The 17178-nt window shown below is 43.7% G+C and overlaps 2 protein-coding genes across 4 annotated transcripts in view; one reads left to right on the top strand and one right to left on the bottom strand.

Annotated features, from left to right (window-relative positions):
• NDST2 (N-deacetylase and N-sulfotransferase 2) overlaps positions 1 to 2967 on the top strand; it is a 114354-nt gene extending 111387 nt beyond the window's left edge. Inside the window, exon 14 of the mRNA XM_075258048.1 lies at positions 1012 to 2967. Within this exon, the coding sequence (XP_075114149.1) occupies positions 1012 to 1137 (126 nt within the window). The 3' untranslated portion in view covers positions 1138 to 2967. The remainder of the gene's footprint in view (positions 1 to 1011) is intronic.
• Positions 2968 to 6487: 3520 nt separating this feature from the next.
• Positions 6488 to 17178, bottom strand: part of ZSWIM8 (zinc finger SWIM-type containing 8) — a 56712-nt gene continuing 46021 nt past the window's right edge. For 2 of the 3 annotated variants that reach the window (XM_075258045.1, XM_075258047.1), the window contains 9 exons: positions 15431 to 15653; positions 15034 to 15323; positions 14506 to 14729; positions 13929 to 14402; positions 12601 to 12769; positions 10569 to 10742; positions 9214 to 9333; positions 8708 to 8886; positions 6488 to 7443 (listed from right to left, as the gene is read on the bottom strand). In XM_075258045.1, coding sequence (XP_075114146.1) covers positions 7240 to 7443; positions 8708 to 8886; positions 9214 to 9333; positions 10569 to 10742; positions 12601 to 12769; positions 13929 to 14402; positions 14506 to 14729; positions 15034 to 15323; positions 15431 to 15653 — 2057 coding nt within the window. In that variant the 3' untranslated portion in view covers positions 6488 to 7239. The remainder of the gene's footprint in view (positions 7444 to 8707; positions 8887 to 9213; positions 9334 to 10568; positions 10743 to 12600; positions 12770 to 13928; positions 14403 to 14505; positions 14730 to 15033; positions 15324 to 15430; positions 15654 to 17178) is intronic. The other variant, XM_075258046.1, reaches the window with a different exon arrangement.

Below are 17178 nucleotides of genomic sequence, written 5' to 3'. Positions count from 1 at the left end.
ATAACGCCGCACCGTTAGAAACCTTGCTGTGTATTTTTGATAGTAAATGAAAAGTTAAAACGTCTTACTGCGTGCAAACCAATTTCAGAAGAGTTCTGGTAGTATATTGAAGGCTGCCAGAGGAGGAAGCGCAGGCTTTACAGAGGATAGCCTGAGCGCTCGCTGTGATCAGGATCACCCACTGGGCACTTGCAAACTCATTTGCACAGCGGATTAAAGTTAGTTTTCTCTGTAATTACCTCACTCCTAGTCCATAAAGACATGTTTGCTAATGTATTTCAGACTACTACCCGATGTTGTAATTAGTTTAATGGTGAACGTCGCTGCTAGACTCCCCTTACACAACCTGGCTGTAATGTTTGTGGCAGATAGTATCATGCTGTCAGGCTCTTGATAAATGTTTCAATTTAATCTTTGTATGAGTGTCCTGCCATTACATGTCATACATTGTACAGAACATGAAGTATGTTTGCCATATACATGCTGTGAAGAGTTGTGACCTTTACATACAACATGTGGTGCCATCTGGTGCCCAAAGTGTATAGCATTGTGTGCGCCCAATAAGCTGGTGGACATGTGCTTGGTCACTCTTCTCACATAGCGCAGAGCCCTCTGCAGGAACATAGTGGAATAGCATAGAGCACTCCTGCAGGGAAAGTAAGAAGGGACTATATTGTCAGCTGCCAGAAGGGGAAGGAGACTAACTGTCCGCAAGCAAGGGACATACATGGAAGCCAGCCATGCTTATTTCTTACCCATAGGACTCCTGGTACAAACCTGGACAATGACTTTTCAGGGGGATGGTGCTTAGATGACGAGAAAGTAGCTACATCTGTAAATATGACCCTTGTATACATACATCATATTCATGTTAAGCTGGAATACGATTCCTGAGATTTTAGGGTCATGAAGGTCTAGGAAACCTGTAACTTTCTAAGCTTTTGTAGGAACAGCTATTACATATGTCATTGGGAGCCCTGTATCTATCTATGCTACTTCTTCTCTTTTTAGTCCCGGAGTTACCTTGCAGACCTCTATCGGGAAAACAACATTGAACTCTCCAAGTTGCTGAACAGACTGGGGCAGCCTTTGCCAACATGGCTCCGAGAAGAACTTCAGAATTCCAGCAGAAGCTGAGTTTGGTCTCCACCAGGGGGAGCATTCAATGTAAAACTAACCCTAAAAAGGCCACTCTTGCCAAGACCAGTGACCATTTCCTTTGTGTACGTGATCATCGGCACTACGGCCGTTCATCGTTCCTTGTGGGAGAAGAAAACATTGCCGTGGAATATGGACCTCTTGTACTGCAATGATCGGCAGCACCAATCTGACCATGACTATGTCTTCTGGAACCGAACAAGCAAAGTCAACGGTTAGAAATGTAAAAAAAAAGTGTTAACCATTTATAATATACGCCCTGAGAAATGGAGTCACTCAATAGAGGGGCATTACTGGACCTAGTAAGGGGTATGGATTGTGTGACGTAACCTCATTTATAGATACCTTGGAAGAAGGATGACTTGTACTTACGGCAGGTTCTCCAGGTTCCTTCAAGCTGTGGAAAAGAGCATTTAAGTCCATTTCTCCCAGTGTATGTGTGAACAAGCCTCATTGTCTTCACTGTGCGATCCCCATATCAGCCCTCATGGTTTTCTACAGATCTTTCCTCTAAGGGAATTACGTTACTCCTACTTACAGGAAGGCTTATCTTGCTGCTCTCTCCAGAGGAAGCTTACAGTCGGGTCTTCTTGTAGCCCCGGTTTTCCCCCTGTAGCTTACTGGCTGTGAATATGGATTTTTTTTTTTTTTTTTTTGTTGGCATGCAGTGTCGTTCCAAAAACATGGGCTCCAACGGTTCCATTTTGTCTTGTTGAACAGGAAACTCAGGCAATGACTCAGCCCTTCTCCCCTGGTAGAGGAGCTGAAGCGCGGCAACTAGCAGTCTGAATAGAGCAGAATGGTAATTTCCTGTATATCGGATTACTGTCAGCTCGCCGTATATCTGAGTGTTTTATTTTTCTGTATAAATATTTCACACTGGGCTGTGCATTTATGAGAACAGCTGATCTGTATTTGTCAGGTAAGCGCTACAGGTTTCAGTATTAACTCCATGCATTACATGTAAATAGATGCATTTAGTACATGACGTCCAGTTCTGTGCTACACGGACACTTATGGGATTGTGATTCCAGGGGGTGAGCGAACAGAGAAGACTACTATACACCAGATTAAGTGAAGAATCCTCGTCAGGCTGCTAAGAATGTCCAGTCATTATAGCAGATGAACACAGGAGGGCGGTGTGAGTTCTCGTGACCTTTAACCCCATACGGTTTAGGTAATGTTGCAGCTTAAGGTTTTGCACAATCAACATTCCAAGTAATGTTAAGAATTCCCTGGATCTGATACAATAGAGGAAAGCAAGGCAATCCGGTGCAAGCAGCACCCCGTTCACTTTTTAGCGGGGAGTTGAGACCCTTCCCCTATGGTTAGAAGGACTTTGTTCTTTTTCACGTAAGTTTTTAATCGTATGTCATTCCACAGCGATACCCTGCGTTTTTAAGGTTCAGCTCTACACAGAATTGTTTTGTCTTAACAGAATGTGAGGGGTGGGAGAGCAGACGGATAAGGGGCATTCCTACACAAGCTTCTTAAGTTAATCTGTAGGTATTGTGTATTTTGTAAAATGGTCCATTTACTCTTGTATGTTGAAATGTAAATAGTATGCAATATAGTATTTTATGCCATGTACCTTTTTTTTTCAGCGGGTTAGAAAACTGTAACAACCAAATGCTTAAAACACAAAAGAAAAAAAAAGATACATGTGATATTTTGTCAACAAGCCCTCTGTCCCCCTACTGCACTGGACCCTCATGTATTGTGTCATTCACATTGAATGATGATAATGGAGAAATTTTTGGCTCTCGTAGCTGAACACATCGAAATAAAAGCTAGAAGTAGCATTCGTGGATTCACTATATGTTTTCTTTGTGGTTATTTTTACTGATTTCTCATGATTTACACCTAATTTATTTAAAGGGATCCTATCATTAAAATCAATTTTTTTTTTTCTCGATCACACGTAGGAATAGCCTTAAGAAAGACTATTCTTCTCCTACCTTTAGATGTCTTGTCCGCACCGCCGTTCGGTAGAAATCCCGGTTTTCTTCGGTATGCAAATGAGTTCTCTCACAGCACTGGTGGCGGACCTCAGTGCACAAACAGCACTGGGGGCGTCCCCAATGCTACGAGAGAAATCTCCAGCGCCCTAGAGCTGGGTTCAAACTTCTACACATACACAGTGGCCCTGCCATCAGGCCTCGGGCAGAGCAGACTGCACATGGCCACATGAAAATGGTCACTTACACTAGCTTACTGTGTAAGCGGCCATTTTTCTTGTGGCTGTGGGCATGCAGTCTGCTCTGCCCAAGGCTTAGAAGATTGAAACCCAGGACAGAAGCCGACGCAGGGAGAGGGTGTTCCAGAAGAAAATAGAGGCGTTGCTGGTGAGTTCTCTTGCAGCATTGGGGACGCCTTCAGTGCTGCGAGAGAACTCATTTGCATACTGATGAAAACCAGGATTTCTACAGAATGGTGGCGCGGAGAAGACATCTAAAGGTAGGAGAAGAATAGCCTTTCTTAAGGCTATTCCGTCGTGTGTTCGAGGAAAAAAAAAATATTTTAATGATAGAATCCCTTTAACCCTTGCCTTGCACATGGGCCATTTTTTCCACAGGCACAGTTAAGGATTTGTTCATGTACAAACAGCACAAATGTATTACCTTCCAAACCACCATTTCAGACTTCCCAGTATAAAACACTTATTGACTATTGGATGACCAGGAACAAGTATGAACGAATCATTGGTAATGGTTTCACTGTGTGATGTGACCACGCTGGGGCCCCTGCCTGTGTTAGTAACCCTGGCCTAGTTATCTGTCACTTAATAGATATCCCAATGGGCCATATAATCAGTCCTGTCCATCAGCAGAACCAAGACAGAGCTGTGTGCGCTCTAAGGCAGCATTCACACTGAGTAACGCTGGCGTTTTTTGTGCTTATTTTGGCACGTAGCGCTGCGTAAACGCTGCATTTACACCATACAACGCGACCACAAAATAGCGCAAATGCGGCGTCTACGCGGCGCTACATGCCAAAATAAGCACAAAAAAACGCCAGCGTTACTCAGGGTGAATGCTGCCTTTTTGAATAGATACCTCTGAATATACCTCATGACCAGTCCTATGAAAAAGTTTGGGCACCCCTATTAATCTTAATCATTTTTAGTTCTAAATATTTTGGTGTTTGCAACAGCCATTTCAGTTTGATATATCTAATAACTGATGGACACAGTAATATTTCAGGATTGAAATGAGGTTTATTGTACTAACAGAAAATGTGCAATATGCATTAAACCAAAATTTGACCGGTGCAAAAGTATGGGCACCTCAACAGAAAAGTGACATTAATATTTAGTAGATCCTCCTTTTGCAAAGATAACAGCCTCCAGTCGCTTCCTGTAGCTTTTAATCAGTTCCTGGATCCTGGATAAAGGTATTTTGGACAAACAATTCAAGTTCAGTTAAGTTAGATGGTCGCCGAGCATGGACAGCCCGCTTCAAATCATCCCACAGATGTTCAATGATATTCAGGTCTGGGGACTGGGATGGCCATTCCAGAACATTGTAATTGTTCCTCTGCATGAATGCCTGAGGATTTGGAGCGGTGTTTTGGATCATTGTCTTGCTGAAATATCCATCCCCGGCGTAACTTCAACTTCGTCACTGATTCTTGAACATTATTCTCAAGAATCTGCTGATACTGAGTGGAATCCATGCGACCCTCAACTTTAACAAGATTCCCGATGCCGGCATTGGCCACACAGCCCCAAAGCATGATGGAACCTCCACCAAATTTTACAGTGGGTAGCATGTGTTTTTCTTGGAATGCTGTTTCTTTTTGGACGCCATGCATAACACCTTTTTTTATAACCAAACTCCTCAATTTTTGTTTCCAAAATGAAGCTGCCTTGTCCAAATGTGCTTTTTCATACCTCAGGCAACTCTATTTGTGGCGTACGTGCAGAAACGGCTTCTTTCTCATCACTCTCCCATACAGCTTCTATTTGTGCAAAGTGCGCTGTATAGTTGACCGATGCACAGTGACACCATCTGCAGCAAGATGATGCTGCAGCTCTTTGGAGGTGGTCTGTGGATTGTCCTTGACTGTTCTCACCATTCTTCTTCTCTGCCTTTCTGATATTTTTCTTGGCCTGCCACTTCTGGGCTTAACAAGAACTGTCCCTGTGGTCTTCCATTTCCTTACTATGTTCCTCACAGTGGAAACTGACAGGTGAAATCTCTGAGACAACGTTTTGTATCCTTCCCCTGAACAACTATGTTGAACAATCTTTGTTTTCAGATCATTTGAGAGTTGTTTTGAGTAGCCCATGATGCCACTCTTCAGAGGAGATTCAAATAGGAGATCAACTTGCAATTGGCCACCTTAAATACCTTTTCTTATGATTGGATACATCTGGCTATGAAGTTCAAAGCTCACTGAGGTTACAAAACCAATTTTGTGCTTCAGTAAGTCAGTAAAAAGTAGTTAGGGGAATTCAAATCAATAAAATGATAAGGGTGCCCATACTTTTGCACTGGTCAAATTTTGGTTTAATGCATATTGCACATTTTCTGTTAGTACAATAAACCTCATTTCAATCCTGAAATATTACTGTGTCCATCAGTTATTAGATATATCAAACTGAAATGGCTGCTGCAAACACCAAAATATTTAGAACAAAAAATGATTAAGATTAATAGGGGTGCCCAAACTTTTTCATAGGACTGTATATTCAGAGATTAACACACACGTCTGGGGGTTGGAGACAGAGGCATTTTCTCTCATAAGATATATTACAGAGTTTCTTATAGTTATGCAATGGTGGTTTGTAAAGTTAGTGATTTTTTTTTTGCAGCTTTTTCTTCCTGCTTGTGTATCGCGCCTTGACCACAAGCTATGAAAAAAAAAACAAGTAGACTTAGTGGTGACCTTTTAAAGGTGTCTGCGTTATGATAATGTATTCAGGAGAGAGAACAGATTTATTCTCTTTGCCACAGACAATTAGAGGTAAGATGTGACTCACAGCGTATAGTCAGACCGGCTTCACACGCTGTTATTCTCTCACAAATACAATTTAAAGAGCTCGTGTTGTTCCAAGACGAATGGAGAAGACAAGGGGAAGAAACCGGTTTGAAATCTGACTTCCGGGTTTCCGTCCCCTGTCCAGTTTCTCAGAGCAGAAGACGGAAACCGGTGGGATTGCCTAAAGCGTGCACGGGCGCAGATGTGAACCCGCCCTGAGACAGGTTTGTTTGCTGCAGATTACGTCATTTTCTGGCACGCTCTACTTAGTAAAACCCCCACAATGTACAGTATGTAATTCTAACATCAGGTTTGCAGTAGGAGAAACATTAATAATAAGACCAGGTTGGTGTAAAGAATATTTTCCTTTTAATTAGGAAACAAAAATAAGACAACAATTCATGTATCTACCCGGCAAAGCAACCTAGAGGAGGAGATTCTGCCTTCAGAGGATGCAGAACACACAAACTTCACTTTCCCTGTTGGCAAATAACATTCCCCATTATGCTGCATTAAAACACATAGCGAGCCCTTCCAGAAATACAGGAACAGTGTTTTACATTTGCCTCAAAGGCTTCTTAGCTTCCAATATTGGCTGGGAAAAGGGCTCTTTAGTTCAGGTGTCATGTACGGAAGGAAGGGAGAAAGAATACACGTGTCAAAGAAAAAGCCAAAATAAATATTTTGCATACGAAGGAAAATAATGGAGACAAACATACACTATGCCAAAAATATCCTATGTAACAAATGGTAAGCAAAGTCCCAACCAATGACATCAAGGGGTAAGGGAGGGTTGACCTGGGTCTTGTAATATAAGGAATGACACATTAGACATGTGATCTGTAATGTATTAACTAAAATAGTGTATATATTCTTATATATTAAAAAAAATCCATCCTTGTACAAATAGTTCTGGTGATCGGAGCAAAGTATTTCACGCCTGCTCCTGGATCCACAATATGTCATAGAGCTGGTTACCGCCTAGGCCTGAGCCTGCAGCAGATTCTAGTCCTATTGCTCGGCTAGAGGCGAGCCAAAGTCCTGCAGGTGGAAGCCATGTGGTATGCTACTCACTGGAAAGGTGAAACAAATGTCTCGTCAAGGAGAGTACGTGGCCATTTCCAGGGACACCCTCTGCCACAGCTCCTTGGTCTGTTTGCCTCTCTTCAGATTCTGTAGAATATCATTGAACTGCATGGCTCCTAAAGGGGTGAGGCAAAATGCGCTCCTTGCACTGCGAATGGCGTTTACAAAGTCATCATAGTCCGCTGGGGTGAGATGGATTAAACGATGGTGGATGTACTGCAAGAAAACACAAGCCACAGGACCGTCAACACCCATGTGACAAAGTAAGTGCCAACTGTATCCCAAGGAAAGCGTACCTACCTTTTGTTTGTCAGTCGTGTTTCAGGTGACAGCTGTTATCTTTATTGGTTGCTAATGGATCTGACCATGAATGTCGGACCTTGCTATGGTCTAGGAATGGTTAGAAACCCAGCCATGATTTCCTTATTGTGGACAGGTTATCAGGAGGAAAACTACATGTGTACGAGGCTATTCTGGCTAGATTTCAGAACACAAAGCGCCTGCGTTTATAATTCTATCCATTGGTAACTGATCAGGATGGAAAAAAAACTTCTGAAAATATTTGGATTTGCAAACTTTAACTTTTTGTCTACATTTGCTCATGGTAAAACCCCTTTAAGGACGGAGACCCACGTGGCATAAACGTTGCGGGGAAAAATACATCACATTACAGTCACTGCAGTGGATAGGATTCTGGCGAATCCATCCCAACAGTGCGATAAAATACACGCAGCAGACACACTGTGATGGTGGAAATTGCAGCATGTCCATTCTCTCTACAGAAATTCTAGCGGTTTCCCTAGAGGTATAATGAAAGCAAAAAGTGCACAAAGGAAGAAGCACGATGCATTGCAGCTGCGATTTTTCCTGCAGCCTTTTTTTTTTTTTTTCTTCCCCTGCTGCGGGAGGCTTCATGGGGCCTTAGCCTAAGGGCGTCTATCAGGTCTAAAACGCCCCCCAAACCAATAATAGTGATTCTCTTGTTACAGGAGTTTCTAATAGGAGCAGAAACTTACTTTTGTGGCTGCAATCTAATGAAACAATGGATATGTAAATTAGTCTTAAGTGCACTGGGGGCGGGGCCTGACAGATTTTCTTCTAGAATAACTGCCCAACGTTACCCTCTAACAAAGAATGACATTTTCTGCCATTTTTGCCTGTGTCACAGCTGTCTATATACAGGCAGCCCCCAATGCATTTGCAGGCTGATTTCCATATACATCATCTTTTTCTCTCTGCATTGCTCCATCAGTTGGTGACCACACCGATGTGACTCTGAACCCGTTATATGACCCTACACAGCATTATTATTGGTCTGAGAGGTATTTTCGACCTGACAGATGGGACTGGGGGTTACCAAGTTTAGGGGGTCTAAATCTGTGCAGCACACAAATGTACTACTGGGTTAGGGGCAACAAACTTGGGGACACTTCTCTAACTTTCTCTTACTTGAATCCACCTCTATGACACAGACACTTACCTGCATATAAGACTGCTGACAGCGCTGGACCAGCTGATGGAAGGCCGGGGTCCGCAAGTGGTTATGGATGTGGGCAGGGTTAAGCCGCTGAAGTGCCTCCATAATAATCTCCTGTAGTACAAATGGGCTCAGCACGCCTTTGGCTGCTCCGACACAGAACTGATGCACATAATTCACACCTAGGGAAAGTAAATTAAAAATAAATGCAGAGCACGACCGCTGAAATGTGAAATTGCACGGTAACAGCAGAATATCCCAGAATAGGGAAACTATTAACCCATGAGGGTTCACCTCTACAGGATGCTCAATGTCATTTCATTCTGGTCAACAAGCTCCAGCCATCCTCTGTAAAGGTCACTTAGCAGCGGCTTCATACACTCTGCCTCATTACCGGGGGAAGGGGCTTCAGCACTCGCAGATGGTTGGTATTCAGAGTGTTCAGCCGCACAGATCACAGTATAGTACTCACACAGTCTGCTAATCCATGATCACCAACCTACACTTACCTAACTTGGCAGCTAAGCTCAGCAACCACTTCACATCCTCGGTGTATGGAGGGCTTCTGGAGAAGTTGTTGGGGTGGTCATTGTGGGCTCTTCGACCCAACATCTCTAATGCCAACATTCCTGAGAGGGAATATGGTTTGTTAAATACAATGAACAACAGTACATGGTTTGCAATGACAATAGTAATCTATGAGAAGCCATCATGTTAGGAGAATATCAGGTAACCTGAACTTGTCCACACTACCGGTGCTGTGTGGTGGGTTATTTATGGCCATACTTAGATAGTTGTTGCAGATTATAGCACAGCCATCAGAACAAGCTCCTTATCCCGTACATGTGGTGTAAATAATAGATTATTGCAATCTGGATTTTGAGGTGCAAGACGACCATAATAATAGGAAAGACATAAGCGACCATTCATTTCTATGGGGAGAACATGTACGTCGGTTCCCATAGAAAGCAATGGGATCTGTTTTAAATGCTGCTGATTCAGAACATTTACACGTTTAGAATCAGCCAGCGTATCCTCCGTGTGAAGAGGCCCTTAGTCATGGTGACCTGCTATTTATCCTCTACAGCGCTGTCTGGCCCTGGCTACTGCCTATTAGGATCTGGAGGTAGCTGACGTACACCTCCTGTATCTATGGCCTTTCCCTCCCTCGTTTTTTTGTCCTGCAGCTCAGATTGTCAGCTTTATATAAAGTGCAAGGACAACATGGAAGGAGAGAAGATTGTATCAGCTACAAGTCGATCATCTGGTATATATATTCTAAGGCATGCAAGTGTACATGAAGGAGCATCATACGTTTCACCGGAAATATAAAAGTTATGTTCTTTATATTCATGCAGCAAGACGATAGGTCATCAGTATATTATTTGTAGGAGTCCAACACCCAAACCCTACCCATCAGCTATGGCAGAAGTTATAGCATACGGCGCCCCCAAGCTGCCAATACGGATGATCTGTGTGGGGTCCAGGTACGTGGCCCTTACAGATCACATACTGATATAACGGATTATGTAGATCGGTTAGTAGTATGAAAAACAAATTTGGAGCCCGAAAACCCCTTTAACCCTCTCCTCTCCTGAATTGTATCCCTCACAACATGCTACTTCTTGAGAACCATTAGTTATAACTGTGCACGTTGAAATCCCTTAGTTATTCCTATTGGGAATGTATGAATAATTTGACATGGAGAACACCTCTGTCCAGTTATCAGTTGGTGTATCCCTATACACACTAACACCATCCCATGCGGACTCCCCCGGATATAATCCAAACGCTGATGTGAACGAGGGCTAAAAGTAATGGCAATCTTTCAGGGTAAAGCACAGCCCGACATATGTTGACTTACCGACACGATAAGCAGAGTGGAGGTAGTGCAAACCCTGCGGGCTAACAGGCTGACTGTGCTGCTCGTCCTCTGCAGGGAAGCTCCCGGTAACCAGCTGTGCCGGCTGAGTGGTTAGTGTTGTCAGATTAGTGCCTGGGATTGCTGGAAATGTAGTTCCTGTGTGAACGCTCCCTACTAGAATCAAGAAAGCGACAGGAGTGCTGGGCGGTCATTTACACAACTTATTCTTTACATTAGTTATATGTGCAACAGATCAGGAAGACAACACAAACTCATTCTGTAAAGCAAACAAACTTTCCCCTTTGGGCAGACTTGACGTACGGATCTAAACTAAACCCAGAAAATGCACAGAAAAACAAGAAGGTCTCCAAGCCTTCCCTAATCTCTCCTTTCTCTTGGTTCTGTATAGTCTCAGTCACGTCCATGTCATGTGACAGGCTATGGTTGCAGTACCCTGTCTGTAGTAGGACAAAAAAAAAAGAGTGCGCTCCATCTGCGAGACACTTTCTAGCCAAAGATGGCGCAGACGAGCAGGAGAGTAATATGTTTGTTGTATGCAGGATTTCCATAAGACTGTTTGTGTTGGAATCATGGAGAAAATGCTGCAGACTGACATAGGGTAACTACATGTCTGATGTATGTTTAGCTTTTTCTGGGTTTTCCGTACCCTCAGGAGGAATGACTGAGTCTTTCATTACATTTCTTATATCTTACTGAGATTATAAAATAATTAGTGTAACACAAGGTATGCAACTGTAACCTACCCTGTTTCCCCGAAAATAAGACCCCCCCCCCCCTTCACCCCCTGGTAGGAAAAAACTATCCTACTGCTTAAGGTATAACTATACAGGTTGGCCCAGGAACCTTAGGAAGCCCAAAAAGTCTCTTTTCCTTATGAGGAAAAAAGAAGCAACTTGCCCTATCTTGATGCGGATTCCATGGTGGAAAACGTTGCGGCGTCCGTGTCAAGGCAATACTGCCAGACTAGGCCCATTCATTTGGGCCTAATCCGAAGCGGAAAACCGTGACTGCTGGCAGCCACGACAGGTGCATTTTATTCCGATTTTTCCCGCGCCAAAATCCAGATCAAATAACTGCGTGTGAACTAGCCCTCATGAAATGTTGCTGAGAGGTTTACATACACGGAAAGGGTTAATCATATCAGACAACCTGATGGTATTTCTCTAGGACATCATCACTTTAGGATTAGTGGAAGTCTCTCTTCTAACAACCCTACCAAACCTGACAATGAAGAGCTTGTAAAGCTGATTTACTGCTTTATCCCCTCCACAGCATCACACGTGGTCACCCAGGTATGCACTGAACTGAGCCAGGCCCCGGTCACCTGAATGGACCCTCCTGGAGCTCCCTGTGCAGTAAGTGGCCGGCTGCCGGCTAAGTAGTGAAGGGGATGCAGCAGTAAATCAGATCTGGGGCCTTCTCACTGGAGGATGTCCCAGACTTTGATCTCCACCGATCATAAAGTGATGACATCTACGGTACTTTATAACATGGAAATATCCCTTTAAGTACTTCTGTTTCACATCTGATCCCAGTATTTGCTGAAGTCTGCATGTAACCGCACCATACACAATAGTCTGCAAATCTGCTGGAAAGAACAGTGAGGAGAAGGCAAAAAAGAGAAGAATAAGAAAGCAAGATCCTGTCCAAAATAAAACATACAATATAAAGATAGAACAGATCTCAAACTGGTAATGAAATGTTCTGAATGCCCCAGAATTGTTACATTGTAAGATAAATAGAATATAAAGGTGGGATTAATTGTTGTGCTCCGATAATAGATGCAATACTTAATATCCTCAATATCCTGACAGGTACAACAAGAGATAACATGGTGCTGGGAACAAAAGGCAATGAGAATTGTTGTTGCTACAGCAACCCAGCTTTCCCGTGCATCATTGAAGGATTACAGCGACACCTAGTGGTACAATCACCACAAGATCACAATGGCGTGAAATGCCAGTGTTCAGTCTATTCTGCATGTAACGGGTTGTCACTGGGGCTTACTCACTTGCTACATTGGATGTCAGCGACAGTCCTGCTTCTGTATGATAAGGATGGACAGCAATCTGTGTCATTGAAGGGACGGGAGCCCCCGGAAAGGACACAGCTGTGGCTGCAATAGAAGGAGTTGTGACTGTGTAAGGATACTGGGCTCCAATGAACGCTGGATGAACACCCTGCCAATAAGAGGAAAATGACAGTCATTAGGCTTTCCACAATCTGAGTGACATGTTATTCATGCTGAACTGATTCCAATGTATGAGCCATGTTCACAAATGGCTTTAACAACCTAGACAGGTTCGTAACCGCTGCGATGCCCTCTGCAAAGGTTGATGCCAGGGTTTCTAAACCTCTTTAGCATTAAGGAAAAATAATTCTCATCTCAGGGAACCTCTACCCAAAGAAAAAAAAAAACAACTAGTAATGCACAAGTACTTTACAAATCATCTGTCCCAGAAAAGGAACGTACTATTTGTAAGTAGAAGGCGGATTAGGGGTCTCCATGTGAAGACCACCAAATGGCACCGATACATTGACAACGAAATATGGATGTTGACAAGGTAAAGGTGTGCTCACATCACATCTGTGGCATCTGTGTACATAGACATCAATGTAAAAAAAAAAAAAATAGAAAATTTGTTTCCTTCAAAAAAATAAAATAAAATTTGGACAGCAAAATTGATTTTAATTTTTTTTTTCACATTGATCTCACTGTGTGCATGTCATGGAAGATTACGGTATTTTCTTTCCTCATATATATATACAATATGATAACAAGAAACCAATGAAATAGTGAAATAACGTCCTGTTAAAAGGGTTGTCCCATCTCAAGGATCCTATCTATACTGGTAGCTTATGTAAAGTGAAGACTTTTCCGAAATATATTGTTTTAGAAATGCTGCTTTGTTTGCCTGCTATGTGAATTTATTCCTCCCACTGTTTACACAGTATTGCTATAACTAAGGAAATGTGATCTAGGACAAGTGATGTCACTTACTCAGTGGGACAATCAGTTCAGCTAATTGCAGTTTGCTGATAAAGCGGAGTCTGTTATCTCTCTATGTAAACAAACAGATAACACTGAGAACATTCTCTACAAGTATCTGCATATTATCTGATCTGCATAACTCAGTGTCATTCAGCAAGCTGGGGGGGATACAGGAGGTGAGAAGAGAAGACTGCAGGCAAAGCTGAAACAGTGAGATGGAAAAACCCCTTTAATGTAAACAGGCCAAATGTATTTTCATCTCTAACCATCCCAGAATTGGTATTCAACATAACTCTGGCCTGTAGGGCTTATGGCCCTGACGTTTTTGCACCCGGTCTCCCCCTCACCTGTGTGTACAATGTTCCAGGAACTGGGAAGACTGTTGGCTGTGGGATTTGCTGGCGAGGGATTCCAATGTACTGTGGGTTGCACACAGTGGGTATGTGTGTCTGTAATGTAGTATAAGGGTGTAGTCCCTGGCTGTGTGCATGAGCCATTGCAGTATGCTGCTGGTAGATCGTTGACCCGACTGATATAACGGGGACCACAGTTGCAGCAGTCACCGCAGCTGCCACGGTCACAGTGGAGGTATCTGGTATTATCCTGTTGTCTGTAAGTCCACGCACTGCCTCGGGCACAGATCGAGCACCTCCTGTACTGCAGCCAGTAGCTCCTTCTCTTTGGGCCGGAGTGCCCCCTACCATTTGTTCATACAGCCAATACCACTGGTGAGCCACTTCAAACAAGACTTCTGGATAAACACCACCTCCTTTTGCTGCATCCTCCACTGCCATGCAAGCCTTCTCCAACATCAGGTTATCCTAAGAAGAGAAACCGTTTGGATCAGATATGATCTTCTTCAACAAGCTTACACACGACCTAGTAATAGGGGAAAGAAGAATGTAATCTCCAGGGGACACCTACCTGCTCCTTGCACTGAACCAGAGCCCTTTGGATCTCATTGGGGTTCAGAGCATGTGCATGAGGGAGGCAACTCAGAGCCAATTCTGCGGCTGCTCGAACCATATTGGAATCTCTAGCTCTGGAGGCCCTGTCTGCCAAAGAAGCCACCTCTGGAGGAGTAAGATGTCCGTCCCAGCACTCCACAAGAATATTCAGTGCTGCACTTCCAATCTCCATTGCCTGCCCTGGAATCCAACATGGGGATAATGAGGACAAACACTGACACAGAATAAACAATACGATTCATAACAAAGAGTGATACAGAAAGAGTGTCGCCATCTCCGAGAATGCAGAGACTGAAGCTGGCCACATACAATGTATGTCGGCTGATTCCTTGCATTTTGCCTTCACATTTCTGTGCATACTGCCACATATAGAACTGAAATATTGACCAATACATTTACACATCACCATCTATACAGCAAATGGAGGAAATAAAGTCAAGTATGAAGAAGAACATTGCTGCACATCTCAATGACTAAAGCTCACCAGTTATCCAGGAGACGTGTGAAGAGTAGGTCCTAGACAGCCAGTTTGGAGACACAAAATTATGTAGGCCCAGGGCATAGAGACCTATTTCAAAGGCACAGAGGTGCAGGTTGCGATGGGGACCTTGGTGTCCACCACTGGAGGATGGATGTGTAAAAATGGAAGTGCTGCTGTTTCCACCAGCTTTTATGAGGACAGTCTTGGCCAGCTCAAAATAAAAGTGGGCCGCTGCTTCAGAGGGTTGATTGGGGACATGGGGGGCATGGCTCTCCAGGCGACGTCCTTTGTATCTGGACAATTGAAACAATAAAAGTAATTTACCCAAAATGTTATTTCTACCATAAGAAAGATAGCTTTATTTATTAAAATATACATGCAGTTAAATGCACGAGCTTACCTTCCGACTTCTACAGTCTTGGCTCTGGCTCCCCCGCTTGCCCTTCTGCTCCCACTAGAGGATGATGATCCAAGTGAATCACTTGAGGAGCTGCTGATACTATCACTGTCCTGACCTCGTCCCCAAGGAGTAGCACCCCAACCTCCTCGCAGTGGTCGACGACTAAGGGTTGGGGAGCTGTCAGATGTAGTTTCTGGTGCACTGCTGTCAATGCTGGCCATTCCTTGAGGTGGAAAAGAAGATATAAATTGGGGCTTTTAACTCAAAAATATCTGTACAGTAATATCACTTCTAGCTCACTTTAACACAACATCAAGATTTTAAGGGATCCCATCATTTAAACTGAATTTTTTCTGCTTATTACGTATGAATTGCCTTAAGAAAGGCTATTCATCTCCTACCTTTAGATGTCTTCTCCGCGCTGCCGTTTGATAGAAATCCCGGTTTTCGCCGGTATGCAAATGAGTTCTCTTGCAGCACTGGAGGCGTCCCCAATTCTGCGAGAGAACTCTCCAGCGCCGCCTCCATCTTCTTCAGGAATGGGGTCTTTATGGGTCTTTTTCTGGGGGTTGGCTTCAAACTTCTAGACCTCGGGCAAAGCCGACTGCACATGCCTGCCGCCACAATAAAATGGCTGCTTACAATACTGTGCAAGCAGCCATTTTCTTGTAGACGGTGGGTGCAGTGGGCAGTTGGCTTTACCCTAGGCCCAAGGTCTAGAAGTTTGAAGCCACCGCAGGAAGATGACACAAGGAGAAGGCGTTCCAGAAGAAGATGGAGGCGGTGCTGGAGAGTTCTCTCTTAGCATTGGTGACGCCCCCAGTGCTGCGAGAAAACTCACTTGCTTACCGGTGAAAACCGGGATTTCTATCAAACGGCGGCGTGGAGAAGACATCTAAAGGTAGGAGATGAATAGCTTTTCTTAAGGCTATTCCTATGTGATAAGCAAAAAAAAATTTGGTTCAACTGATAGGATCCCTTTAATCTTAAGTACAGATTCACTTTTATGTTTCTACTGAAATAAATGAATGAAATATATTGTTGATACCGTAGAAAAACCCTAGGCATGCCCTGCCCTGTTATGTAACTGTCCTGACCTGTTTAAGTCCCTGTCCTATACAGGGTATGATGGACTGTTGCTTTCAGTTCACCAGCAGCAAGGACTAACCTTCCTACTATAGGCCTCCTTTTCTGTGCTTAATTTTTGGTCTTGTGCGATAGTGACCCGTGTCAAAGCACAGGAACATGTCAGGATGGGCACGCCCATTAGTTAAAGGGGTTGTCCCATCACAAGGATCCTATCTATACTGCTGGTTAATGTGGATGTAAGACTTTTCCTAAATACACTGCTTCAGCAGAACTGCTTTGTTTGTCCACTATCTTACTTTATTCAATTCTTTGTGGCCACAGTCCTGACTTAGCTGCTCATGAGTCAAGTGATGTATCTGCTGCTCTCAGGGGGGAGGGAGGAGGGGCTAAGTGCACGGGAGCGAGCCTGTGTTTCTAGCTATTCCTGTGTCTACACCACATTACTTTCCTGCTCTCATATAGTGGAAAGGAGCTGCTTTCATTTCTTCTGTTCTCCCAGTTATCAGGCTAGCTAATTCAATTGTGTTCATTATGGCAGAGACAGGCAGTCTCTGTATGTAACACAGAATGGAGTTGCTGCTGCCTGTACTTCATAGCCCAATATGGGTGGGGGGAGCTAAACAGCAGGTTGCATGTGAAACCCCGCCCACCAAATGATG

The sequence above is a fragment of the Leptodactylus fuscus genome, chromosome 10, assembly GCF_031893055.1.
Source record: "Leptodactylus fuscus isolate aLepFus1 chromosome 10, aLepFus1.hap2, whole genome shotgun sequence".
NCBI lineage: Eukaryota > Metazoa > Chordata > Amphibia > Anura > Leptodactylidae > Leptodactylus > Leptodactylus fuscus.
Note: the sequence above shows the minus strand (reverse complement) of the source record. Positions and strands in the feature narration are given on the sequence as shown.